The sequence below is a fragment of the Temnothorax nylanderi genome, unplaced genomic scaffold (genome assembly GCF_030848795.1).
Source record: "Temnothorax nylanderi isolate EJ_2023f unplaced genomic scaffold, tnyl_v1.0 TNYL_tig0033_pilon, whole genome shotgun sequence".
Lineage (NCBI taxonomy): Eukaryota > Metazoa > Arthropoda > Insecta > Hymenoptera > Formicidae > Temnothorax > Temnothorax nylanderi.
The window spans coordinates 83815-96554 of record NW_027249095.1 but is presented as its reverse complement, the minus strand read 5'-3'; the positions used below and the strand labels follow the sequence as shown (position 1 = coordinate 96554).

The following is a 12740-nucleotide window of genomic DNA, read 5'->3' as shown; positions in this document are numbered from 1 at the left end:
CGATGGGGGTGAAAGGCATTAAACGAGCGTTGTGAAGAGGTCGTGATTGGATTATTTATTGGCAATAAAGTGGGTCGGTCGCACCAAACTTTCGGAGTTTCGGGAGTGGTAATGCGGCACTTCTCGTGCGGCACACTCGCATAATGTAAGAATGCGGGAGTGCACGCCCCAAACGCCTCCAACATTCCGAAGTTCGTCGTAGGACGTTTTCTCCCGTGTGCACATTCCGCGAGGATGCGTGTGCATTATTTTTACACGACTCGAGCATTTGCGAACTGTGACGGGACAATAATGGAGAACGTTAGGCGTCCGGCGCCGATCGGATGAGTCAGGGATTGAATACGTTTGTTACAAAGTCGCCTAAATCTCAAACTATAAATTACGAGTTTAAGTCTACTTTCTGACTTCCAAAAAGATAAAATAGTGAAAAAGCGTATAAGAAATAATAAAAGTAATAAATATAGTTACCTACGAGTTTTTTCTTCGGTTTGCTGCCAAATAACTGTAAATAACTAAAAATATGTAGCGTGAATTAAACAGAATAATTAAAAAGAATGTTTCTGAGTATACAAGTTGAGTATATAGATAAATATTTAACTGTTTTAATTATTAATTACATACTCGTATAAATGTAATGTAAATATCTCGAAAATCAAAAGAGAAATGTTATTTGATTCTCTCCCGGTAAAAATAAAATTTTGTACGCGCACCAACAGAACGTTGTTTTGCAATTTTTGTTATACACAATTAAGATTTTACACTTGACTGATGATGTAATCCAACGACGTTTATTTTTCTTCAATTACATCTCATCTTTGTTTTGAAGAACAATGAGTTATTGTATTTTTTTCGTGAGATTATTAAAGTATATCTCATAATGAAACAAGTTTTACAGCACATCTATACTAATTGAAAAGATACATAAGAGATAATTGACTGAAATTTAAATTAAAAATAGTCGTACTTTTTTATCTGCTCGCAAATAAATTTTAAATTCTATTAAAAAATAGGTAATAATAAACAAATATTTTATTGGAAGTTATAAAAGTAATTGATATTGATTACTTTTTATAAATGTAAATGAATTACTTTTATTAATTTGCGTGTGTGTAATTACACTTTAAATTTGCATTATAATTAAATATTACTTTCATTCATATTTTTATCATATTATTTTTTTCCTTGCATCCTGAATTTAGTTATCACAGTTTAAATTTTCTTTAATATACACTATAAAAAGACTACGTATAAAAAAATGAAATTTTACAGAAGCTAATCTCGGTTTATAAATTTGTTTCAAATTTGATTTTAAACATTCCGTTTTCTCTATATTCATGTAACATAATTACCATTCTGTGTTAATGATAAAGTATCCTTTTAGTAAGATTTATGTTGGGGGGACAATTGAAAGACTACATGGAGTAGAGTCGCTTTCCAGAGAAACTTTATTGTCACATTAATTTACATTTATACAATAACTGATTTAGGTGCTTGACGGATGACAGTGTTTTGCTATGTACACATCATTTCTCCATCATCCCCAACATGCACGCGTCGATCGAAGCTTAGTATGGCTAAGGGGAAGATCTCATTCCTTTTTTCGATTAACACTCGTCGTAATAATCGATACTTCCCAGCTTTCTGTTGATCGTTTATATATTTAATATCGCGCGGTAAGACATAAACGAAGTTATTGTTCTTCGAGAAAGACGTGATGTCTCCATATGACTCCATATGATGCACAAAATGTACTACAATTCTTTAGTGTAATTAATTGTGTATCGAAAGTTCGCGTACACGGAAATCGAGACTACGGTATTCCGAATCTACGGTTCCTAAGAATTCGGCAAGTAAGACTGTTTTATAAAATCGTACAAGAAAATCGTGAGAAAGACGACGGTTTTCGGACACTGATCGGTTGTCGAATTCGATTGATGCGCGTTCTAAGAAATCAACAAGCTCAGGCAACTCTTATCACGAATCGCTTTAACTGCGCCTGCGGTAGGAGTTGCCTTTAGTTGGCTTTACTTGGATTTCCTCCCGCTGGGTCTCTTCAACCTCCTCCTGAACAGTCTTTCCTCTTCCTCCGAACCTGCCGCGTCCTAATGTTCTTGCCTCGTTACCTACGTTACTTGCGTTACCTGCGTTACTTGTGCTAGCCTTACGATTGTTTGTGCTGGCTCTGGAAATATATCATGCCATTATAATATGTACATGTCTCGCGTAAAAGAAACATACGACGTTTAAAACAATTATCTTTATGAGATACTGTTATCCTTTTAAAATAGAAGTCATTGTGCTGTTGAGAATCATAGAAGATCTGTTTTTTTTTTAAACATTGCTTTACTTTGACTTGGCTGTGGTATGTTCCACTGCAGAATGCGTGGCGGCAGTTTCACGTGAATGACTACTAGGTCCAGTTTGAGCTCTTCGTCTCTTCAAGGCAGCCAAAAGATCCTCGTTTGATCTGAAATTACATAAGCGCATACCTGTTATAAAATATCCGGATAAAATATCTACGGAATATTTTATCGTATAAATATAGTAATATAGTAATTACCTGAAGGGCCTGACGCCACCGTTATTTCGAAGTTTCTTCGCAGATTCAGTCGTCGTCGTAAGCGCTTCGTCCTGATTTTCGTCAAGCGCGTCTTCGCCTTCCACCTCTTCTTCTTCGGGTGCTTGCTCTACCGGTTTCGATGTTGTTGATTGTGCCTAGAGAGGGGAAAAAAAGAGAAAAAGATATAGATATTTTCGTATATGATTAAGATGTTGAATTTATTTTAATATTATTTTAAATTTACTTCGTATTGTCGCACAACGCGTTAAAAGATGTTGAACTCACCGGTGCTTTCTTTTTTCCTACATTTGGTACATTGACACGTCCTCTCGAAGATAGAAGACCTCCCAGTCGACCACCTGCTGGTTTTGTCGGCGCCGGTGTCACCGGCGCGGGCGCTGCTGCCTCCTCCTCGTAATCATATTCCTCTTCGGCTGATTTGCAGACGGCTATTATACAGAGGGCCAATATTCTGCAAAGAACACATTTACGTGAATTATAATTTCTCACTATACTAGCGTCTTTTTCCAATTTACGTTCCCGTTGCTTCTCAGAAAAAGCACAAGATTGTAAAATTCTTTTAATGTTCAGTTATAGCATAACCACGTTCAAAAACAGAGATTTATATTTCTTTATAAAATACACGTAAAAGTTGCAAATATTTAATGCGACATCATGCATAAATATCGTGTCAGATCGCATTGTCAGATACGCGACAGTTCAAGCGACAGATGCAGGTTACAGCATACGAACCACATACGCAGATCACGTCCTTAGAAAACGGTTTTTCTGATCGAGAGAAAAGTGCCAAGCCATCGAACGATCGCATGAAAATCGTGACAACTCTTGCTGCCGCTATTTGCGCTTAAAAAAGTATGTTATTCAAGTAGTAGCGTAACGCCGCGGCTGTCGCGAAACAAGTTTACGGCGTTTATTGCGGTTAAATTGACAGGCCGCACTTAGAAGACAGCGGAATACGCAAGGCGAAATATTGCCTAGAGAACTTAGTAGCTGGAACGCGAGATTATGCGGTTGTTATTTTAAGAACTTAAACGTAGGAGCCATTTTATGTATCGCGAGACTCACTTCTTATATAACTCACATCATGACTTTTATTATTTCGATTCGACGATCTTTATTTGATCTTTTAATGAAGATCTTTTTATTGGAGAGTAAGATTACTTAACATCCATTTTGCGTACACGTTTCAATCTGAATTTTTATCTCTATAACGTTATTTAATTCTCTTTGATTCTTGTTTCTGACTTTGGGATTTCGAGGATTTCCCTCGAACAGATTTTTGAATCTCGACAGCCACCTGCTTCTCGAACGTAGAATTTTTATTTGCGAGAAGCCAGCGAGTCGAGTTTCTATTTCTCATTTGAAACGAAAATGGGTCGAAGCGTCGAACGAATTCACATACGCGAGTTTTGCGCAGGACATACGCAGGACGGTTGTCCGGTCGCAACTTTCGCCAGGATCGAAAAAGGAATCCGAGGACAAAAGATCCTACTCACGACGTGAGCTGCAACGATTATTACGTACGCTCGGCGCGGTGCGGCGCGCTGCCCGCTCGTTCGCATGTCGCGTTCGCGTTCGCGTTCGCTCGTAGTAGATCCGCGTATACCAGGTGGATGTTGACCTGTGACATTCACGTACACGGGACTCACTTTCTCTGCGCGGTTCTCGTGCAACTCGCGCGCCGTGGCGCTCAGGATTGGCCGCGCCGTTACGACGGGACATTCATACGTGAGGCGGCTCACAAATGTCAAGAAAACCAGCCGAACTCGGGGCCCCGAGTAAAGAAAGGGGGAGAAATTTCGAGGGATCCGCGGGAGACGACGAGTCCGGCGATCTCGATCGATAGATCGCCGCAGGAATACGCATGCTGGACGATTGCGAAAGCACGAATTCGAAACGCGAATTGAAACGAGAACAATGACGGCATCTTTGACACATGAAGATAATCGGATGACAATTTGTTATTGTTTGAAAAAAAAAACGTGTTGTTTCTTTAAACCTAAATATTCTTTAATAGTAATTTTCAAGTTTTAATATCCTGCAATATATCAGGAGATAATTTTGTTACTTGTAGGGTAAACTCGGGTAAGATGGCCATAGAGGAAAGATGGCCAACCTATGTTCTTTCAATCTAGCTCGTCATGAAACATCGAATGAACATGTGTTGGTCATCTTTTCTCTATGGCCATCTTATCCGAGTTCACCCTATATGAATCCAGATCGAAAACTGTGTAAGTTATATTATATAATTTTATTTCTTTAGTCATCGAGTGCAATTATCGATCAGAGTTGATTTACGTTTGAAATTAATTCATTCATTTATCTTTTCATTCATTAATTAAACTCGTGCTCACATAGATAAATTGGCACGTGGGACGTAATGATCGGGTTAAGACGTACTTGAATTCTTTGCGAGAGATACTTATAGAAAATAAATTATTTTTTATAGTATCTACATTAAAATAATTCGGATAAACATTTTTATGTAATGATTCGCGAGATTTAGCAAAAAATTTCGTGCTTTCGCATTAAATATAACATAAATAATTCCGCACAGATAGTCGACATTTACAGTGCCGTTGTATTCGCGTCCTCAATTCCCAACAGACATTTTAGGATATATTACAACACGTCCAAACTTGGCCATTGCTCGTGCAGAATTCGTAAGCAGATTCCCAGATGCATCTATTGATCAAATAGCGTCGTCTGCGATATGATAATTTTGCCAAAATTTCTCAAGATTACCTTGTATAACGTTTTACGACGAGTGCTGTTAACAAATTTCAAGGAGGTTTTAATACATCTGTAAAACTTTGTAAACCATACGCGAATTTCAATGTGGGTCCAGTATAAATAATAATAGTGGGTTGATGTGTAAGATCGCGAATAGAATGTACTTTAAGCATAACAACACAGTTTACATTCATTATACTATTATCTATATATAATATTTTTATAAGTAATATTGACATATATTAATTTTTTGAAATGCCATTCGTCCGGACAGTAGTATTTTTCATCCGGTGACAAGCACGAGTCTCGCAGCTAATATCAACATTTTCACCGTCTTGAGCTAAGTGTCCTTTTTTACTTTCACAGTTTCGAGCTTCTCATTCTCTTTTAAAGGTTACACTTTAACAGTTTCTTGACGCAAGTTTCTTTATGCTTCTGGCTATATAATCACTATTACCTCTGCACAGAAGTCCTTTATTCGCGAGTAATGATCAAGCTCCTTGCTGAGAGAACACACTCTGAAGAATAAAAATTGTTCCGCGGCCTGTTCTCTGTATGCGAAGTTAATTGAAAATAACGCGTATCATTTATCAAAGTGTGCCTTGATAACGTCTCCGATGAATATTCTTGTATTGTGGATGCATTAGCTGGCGCTTCATTAATATTCTAGATGAATATCCTCTCTGTGTCGGAGATAAAAATCCGACTCCTGAGTTCTTCGAAGCGGAACGTTGTTGCTCATTATTCATCACGTGATACCATGCTTTTACCGTTAGCAAGGACATTTGCCGTCTACGCTTAACGGGATTAGAGTAACACAATCCGTACATTTTAATTAAAGTACAAACAGCATAAGCATTGAAGATTAAGTTTAACTTTGTTGTTCTCTTTGGGCTTATTTTTTTGTTCTACTTTTACTTTTAAAATTCCATGATTCTGCAGGTAGATTGCAATTATTTTTTAAATTATTTTATTAATTATTTCTTTTATTTAAATATGTATTTATAAAAAATATATCGCGCACAATCGAATTTGATTAATATCATATTAAATTTCGCATTATTGCAAAAAACTTGCAACTTTCTGGCATACATAGCAATTAGAAGTGTCAAACAAATATTAAAATTATTTATTATTAATCCTGGGTTTTGTTTTAATTTGACATAGAAAAATATTTTAAATAACTTTGATGATGAATTGCTGAACAATAGAAGGCATCTAATTTAAATCAGCAGGGAAGTTGCAGCCATTAACTTACCGATTCATTATTACTAACGAGATGTAGAATTGCATTCATGACATGTTTAAGTCTATTTTATGTCATAATATAAATGGTAATGCGGTGACGCTCACTGATTGATTCACGCTGGTTGATTCTCATTAGAATCGTCGTAATTTCTTAACTTCTTGAAATCGTGTCTTATTTTTCTTTACCATTTTTCTGATATTTAATTTAAGATTTTATTTTAATAAAGTAATAGAAATGTTGTGTGACTACTATCATTATTATCAGCCAAGAACTCTATTTTGAGAATGCATAAATATTTTTGCAGCAAAAGAAGTACGGAGTTTTTTTGCGATTCAAAAAAAATGTATCGAGGATACGAAGTGACAATAATTGATACAGAGGTCGTAGTGGAAAGTTAAAATGAAACACAAAAGAAGTCATATTCGTGCAATTGATTTACCCACCTGTGGAATCTGTGATCTAACTTTTTCTCTTTAACAGCGAACCGGTTCACCGGTAAACGAGAATAGCCACTCGGCGTAATTAATGAGCATAATCCTCGTTGTATGCGGGGGACTGCGAAACTGTCCGAATGCGGAATATATTTTCGCGTTAGAGCATAATACCTCTCGACGTACGCAAATCTTGATTTATATCTCGCGAAGTAATTCATCGTCCATCCGACTACTTCGCGCCGTGACGCGGGATCACTGAACTTGCTAGAACTTCGCCTTGGAAGGAAGCGATTACATTTGTATTATATTCCGCCTGCAGGATGCCGTTAGCGTTTGTGCGTGGGCTCTTGTCCTGCATAAAAAACCTTGTCACCTTTGATATTTCTCATCTTCCTCTCGCCATTGTGTTCTTTCTAATATTTTAGCATTTCTTAACATTTTAGCTTGTCCCTTTATACATCTTTTTTTTTTGAGTTCGGTGAAAAAGATTTATTATGTTTGTCACACAAGTTGAAGATGGAATCGTAAATCTCTGCAATACAAGTTTCAATGGAATTTTAATCAAAGCGATTATCGTCAACTTCAACGAATACATTTCTTCTATGAAAGGAATGCTTTAAACTTTTTTTAAAGAAAAATTGAAACGGAATTTAATTTTGTTTAAAATACAATTGATTATGTTTTGTGTAAACTGAGATATAATATTATTTTTGATTTTCTCTCTTTTTATATTTTCTTTTCTTTCTTTTTTTCAAGTTAAACTTTTACTTTCTTTTCTTTTCTCTTCCTTTGCTTTATTTTCTGTATGTCTCTCGGTTTGTTTTAGTATTTTTTATTCGAATCTTCTCATTTCTTTGACTATAATATGAATTTATACGCAGCATTTTTATTATGTGCTTAAGAAAAGTCGCTTCAGGAGAGACATTAAAATATAAGTAATAAATGTCTCTTTCTGTTTTTTTTTTCACGCTGACTTGTAACACAGGAACGAAGACACATTACTACGCTCATTAGTATAATGTCAAGGAGAAGTAACGGTGATATTTATACGAATTTCTTCTCGATTAAACGGACATGTATTTATTAATCAATTTCAATAATAATCGCTGTTATGCGCTCTCACTGTCGTTACGACTTTTCTAATCAGTTTCCTGGTCAGAACCAGGAAAGGACTCCAAGCAGCTACTGCAGTCGTTCGTTTGCATAACGTGCCTCTCTGCATCCCGTTATTAATACTCGGCTTGCAGCCGCCTGAGTATGAATCCGATCGAAATGTCGTCGAACGGGAGCGTAGCGTGAAGTAATCAATAGGCAACGCGGTTTATAAAACGCGGTGATTGAATAACTTCTTATAGAGCCAGGGCACGTGTTTTATGGTCGACAACCGGTATGCGTTATCCTCAATCCATGTGGAAACACCATGCTAAACGATCCAGGATATATTGGCTATTAAGCGTCATAAATCCGCGATCGAAAGTTATCGACGCTGGGCAGCCGCAATTTCCGCAGGCGTTAGCAATTTTGATTACAGGTAACAGGATGACAGATATTAAGCCTGAAACGACGTATACGGGTAACGTACATATACCTTTCAGTCATGAATGTATAACCGGCCTTGAAATTATCCAGGTTGTCTTAAAAGTGATCTGCGAATAATCCACGATCGTGTTTTATAAGGGCGAACGATTAAATTGTTAAGCGTCATTAACCCTTTCTTATTCCAATCGCTTATTATTGCTGAACAATGTTAATACACGTAAGTAAATCCATCTCGCTTCCCGATTACTGCAAGTGGGTAATTTGTTTCTTAATTTTTTAATTCTTTCAAACGCGTATACCTATAAGATTACAAAAGAATTTGCCACCTGCTCTCATAAACGCTCGATGAGGAAAATAGAAAAGTTTGTTGTATAAGCATGCAATTCTCTGTCAAAGTGAGGCATGATTGCGATTTCGTTATCATGAAAGTAGTTGGAATCGGAGAAGAAATCGATGAGGTCTATGCGAAAATGAATAGATCCATACCTTGTAAAGATTCTCTTTAAATTGCGAAGTCGAGAACCATATAAATTATGGATTTCATTTTCGCACTGAACCAATCGGTGATTCTCGGTGAACACACGGGATCGTGAGCCGTCGACGGCGTACTCACGTGAACAGCGTAAGTTTCATGGTGTCGGCGGCCTAGGGCGGATTCTGTTGGTCCTCTGCGAATGCCCTTCTGAGGCTTGCGAACGTGCGGAAACCACCGGTCTGTGGCCGACTGTTACCACTGGCGCGAGGCCCGCGAGGGAATGGATATCAGGCGACAACCTGGTGGAAGGAAGCCGAAAGAGCACACCACTGCAATCGCGGAGGCTGTGTACTTTGGAGTGCTGAGTCGAGTTTCCCCTTCTCTCTATATATATGGCACTCTCACTCTGCCAGCAACCACCCGTGCTAAAGCCGTTCGCGATAGCGTACGTGCGGTACCCCCGATATCTGATACGTCGCACACTCACCCCCTTACGTCGCACAATACGTGTGCAATGTCGCGAGTACCCGGAGCTTTTACGCTAGCTTTCGCACAAAGCCAATAAGTCTTGAGTGGTAGATCACTTACTCGCTTTATATACTTACTTGTTACCTTTTAAGCTCACTACAATCCATTGATATGTTTAGAGGATGAATATTAATATGACGATGCAATAAAATCAAAATGCAAGATACCTTGCATATTTATTGCGTAGTAGTCTTTGTATTTTAGTAATCGGGAATTTTTTTTTTGACATAGCCATTTCCACTAAATATTTTAATATTAGAGTATTAAACAAGTAGCATTAAAAGATTTGGAGAGGAGTCGACAGTCTTGGGCAATATGGCGCACCTTTTCACATTTCGATTGCAGAACATTTGCCATATATGCCGGCGATGGCGATGCACGTTGCCCGATAAATTGACGCGACAATATTTTCGAAGGTATTATTTTATTTCGCAAAAGTTTATACGTAACGCGTGATAAATCTCAGATAAATATTCTGCAATTCTGGATAAGAAATACTAACTGTTTCTCCCGAAATGCAGTATTATAAATGGCATTTTCAAGCAATCATCGAAATCGACGTGCATGTGACTTTAACTTTGGTTATTTAATTAAAATGTATTACGCCATGCTACAATACATCGCAATAAGAAAGATATCGCATTTAGACGTGCGCGTTATTCAAATTTATATATAAAAATATTTTGCTCAGAAATATTATATCGCTCTTTGCATAATGTTATTAAGTAATTAATAACTACGTAATTTAAATAATAATTTTATTAAAGTGCAAAAAATATGAGATGTTACACATAAAGGCGAATGCAGTAAGAAGTAGCATCTCAAGAGATGAGGCAGCAATGATGCTGATGCTCATAAGTCTAGATATAATTAATGGATACAATTAATATAACTAAAAAAGTAATATTATCTTATATTATATAATAATATTATCTAATAAAATAATATTCTGATGAATAGAGATAATTAATGATTCTGTAGATTATAGGGATGTGCACCGGGCAGAATTAGCCTTCCGTGAAATCTCTGAGAGGAATAATCGAATATTAATCTTTTTTTCTATCTCTTTCTCTCACTCTCACTCCGCCATCCGCGATCGAATCCCGAGGAGACGGAGGCGTACAGCTCCTCCTGTAATTCTTCCTTTCCCTTTCATCTGCGGTTTAGAAGACGATCGGCGCCGCATACCCACTTGTTACTTCTTTTCAATGTTCCCCCGTCTCACTCTCTGTCATCCTCACTATCTCGATTGCCGGCGCCGCACACACACGTTTCGCGAAATTTATGCCACGCTGGAATCTGTGAGCTCGTCTTCGCCCAGCGCGATGTAAATTCAAATTCCAATGGACGGTCTTGTCGCCGATGCGAACGGCAAAGGTATTGTCCGGCTGGACGCCGGAACAGACCGATCGCGATCGAAAACGATTACGCTATTATATCTAGTCGATCGAGATTCATAAATTACTCGATTGTTATTCTCTCGTGTTGGCTCGTGGCCGCGTTTGGCCATCCTGACAGCCCTTCGGGATGCAAAATGATGTTGCCGCGAGCGACAACATATCTTAGATCAGACCGCGAGCAGTGAAAGTAAAGACACGGACTCCTACAGCACCTTGTGTTCAAGAATGCCAGGGCACCCTGCTGGCTCCTACGGCGGTGCCCTATCGCCCGTTTCGTTTTGTCTCCGTGTCACATGAAAGAAATCGCGGGACCAGTGTCTCTCTCGGCGGCCGTGAAAATCGCGGTAAACTCCTTTTTTTCCGTTTTGCTCTTTTGAGAGAAGAACTGGTCGTTTTGCCTGACACGCTGGGCGATGCGAACAACGGCAGGTTTCACGCGCAGTCTCAAACACAAAAAATCGACAAATAAAAAGAAAAAGCATAAATCTCGCAATAAATAAACGCCAGCAGAATTTCCGCGGCTATTACATGAGCGAACGATCTTCAATCCGAATCGGTCATCATTATGCAGATCGTGGAATAGTCGCATCGGAGTTTCGACAACGTCAAGTCCTCTCGCGGTAGTAACTTACGAACAATATGTATGAAATATAAGAAACTGACGAATAAACAAAAGAAATATTAGCAAACTTAACAGGTACTAAGAATTTTAATTATGTGATTTTTCATTAAAAATAATATACTCGATAGAAAATCATCAATACATGTTGAATGTAGTTGATAATTGAAAGAAATGATGAATAAGAAGAAAAACTCTCCGACACATATATAATTTGTATTCCTTGAATACATTTCTTTAATGCCTCAAGCGATTGTGTTTGCGAATGTCGCTGCAAAGGCTATAAATTGCAGCGATCTACGAAGCTTTCTTAATCGTTCTGCGGCAAGAAGTATTCTTTCAGAATCAAGTTTAGTATTCTTTAAATCCCACATTGTATTCAATAATTTAAGACAATAAAAACACAATTGTTAGAAGAGATAGATAATAATAATGTTTTTAAAATATTATTTTATGTCAATTTGTAACATCTGTTTTAAATAACGAAAATTTTAACAAATAATGGAATTATTATCAATACATATTTATACATGTATGTGTTTCTAAGCAATAGACATATGGTTTTAATGAAGCATACATAAGTTTTTTATTTATTAGCGCATTAGTAAAATAGTAAACTGAGATAGAAAATATAGGAATATGTCAAGAGAAATAACGAAGAAGGAAGGAGAAAGTACGTAATGCTATATTAATCCCAAAAGGGACAGACATCCATAAAAGAATAAGAAAGCGCCTATCCGAATGGAACGCAAGCGAATTTTACATCAATTTGTAATCTGTCGTAAGTGATTTCTTTACGCTCTTGAAAGAGAGCAAGTAAATATTCGGCTAGGCGCCACATCGGGATCGAATTGCACCTCGAAAAGAAAGTTTCTACTATTTTTGTTAACATGTCCAAATGACAGATATACATCAATTTACGTATCGCCTGCGGCTTGTTAGATGAGTGATTGGCTCGGCTCGTTTATTTCGATCGATCCGATCTATCCACTCGATCGAGCCACCAACTCATCGATACTTCACTTCTATAATAAGATCAGGTTTAATTTCTTTGAGTGACGCCAGTTTGTCGCGCGCCTAATTAATTTTCGATGAGAAATCGATACTTGACATGACAGTACGAAATAACGATTATACACAATATAAAACGCATTAGCAAAATTAAACATTGTATTTATGAGA

General features: G+C 37.4%; 1 protein-coding gene across 1 annotated transcript; it reads right to left on the bottom strand.

Moving 5' to 3' along the window:
- Window positions 1-1422: 1422 nt before the first annotated feature.
- Window positions 1423-9464, bottom strand: LOC139770867 (uncharacterized). The gene is made up of 5 exons (XM_071703127.1): window positions 9150-9464; window positions 2846-3032; window positions 2561-2715; window positions 2348-2467; window positions 1423-2182 (listed from the first exon to the last, which is right to left on the bottom strand). The coding sequence occupies exons 1-5, from the start codon at window positions 9167-9169 to the stop codon at window positions 1987-1989; spliced, it is 678 nt and encodes a 225-aa protein (XP_071559228.1). The 5' UTR covers window positions 9170-9464; the 3' UTR covers window positions 1423-1986.
- Window positions 9465-12740: the final 3276 nt, after the last annotated feature.

Bases quoted from the DNA above. Each gene is read 5' to 3' on its own strand.
- LOC139770867 (XM_071703127.1), bottom strand. From the start codon at position 9,169: ATGAAACTTACGCTGTTCAC. The intron at 2,716-2,845 runs GTGAGTTCAACA...TCCCCTCTCTAG, and splicing joins TAGGAAAAAAGAAAGCACCG to GCACAATCAACAACATCGAA. The intron at 2,183-2,347 runs GTAAAGCAATGT...ATATATTTCCAG, and splicing joins CATACCACAGCCAAGTCAAA to AGCCAGCACAAACAATCGTA.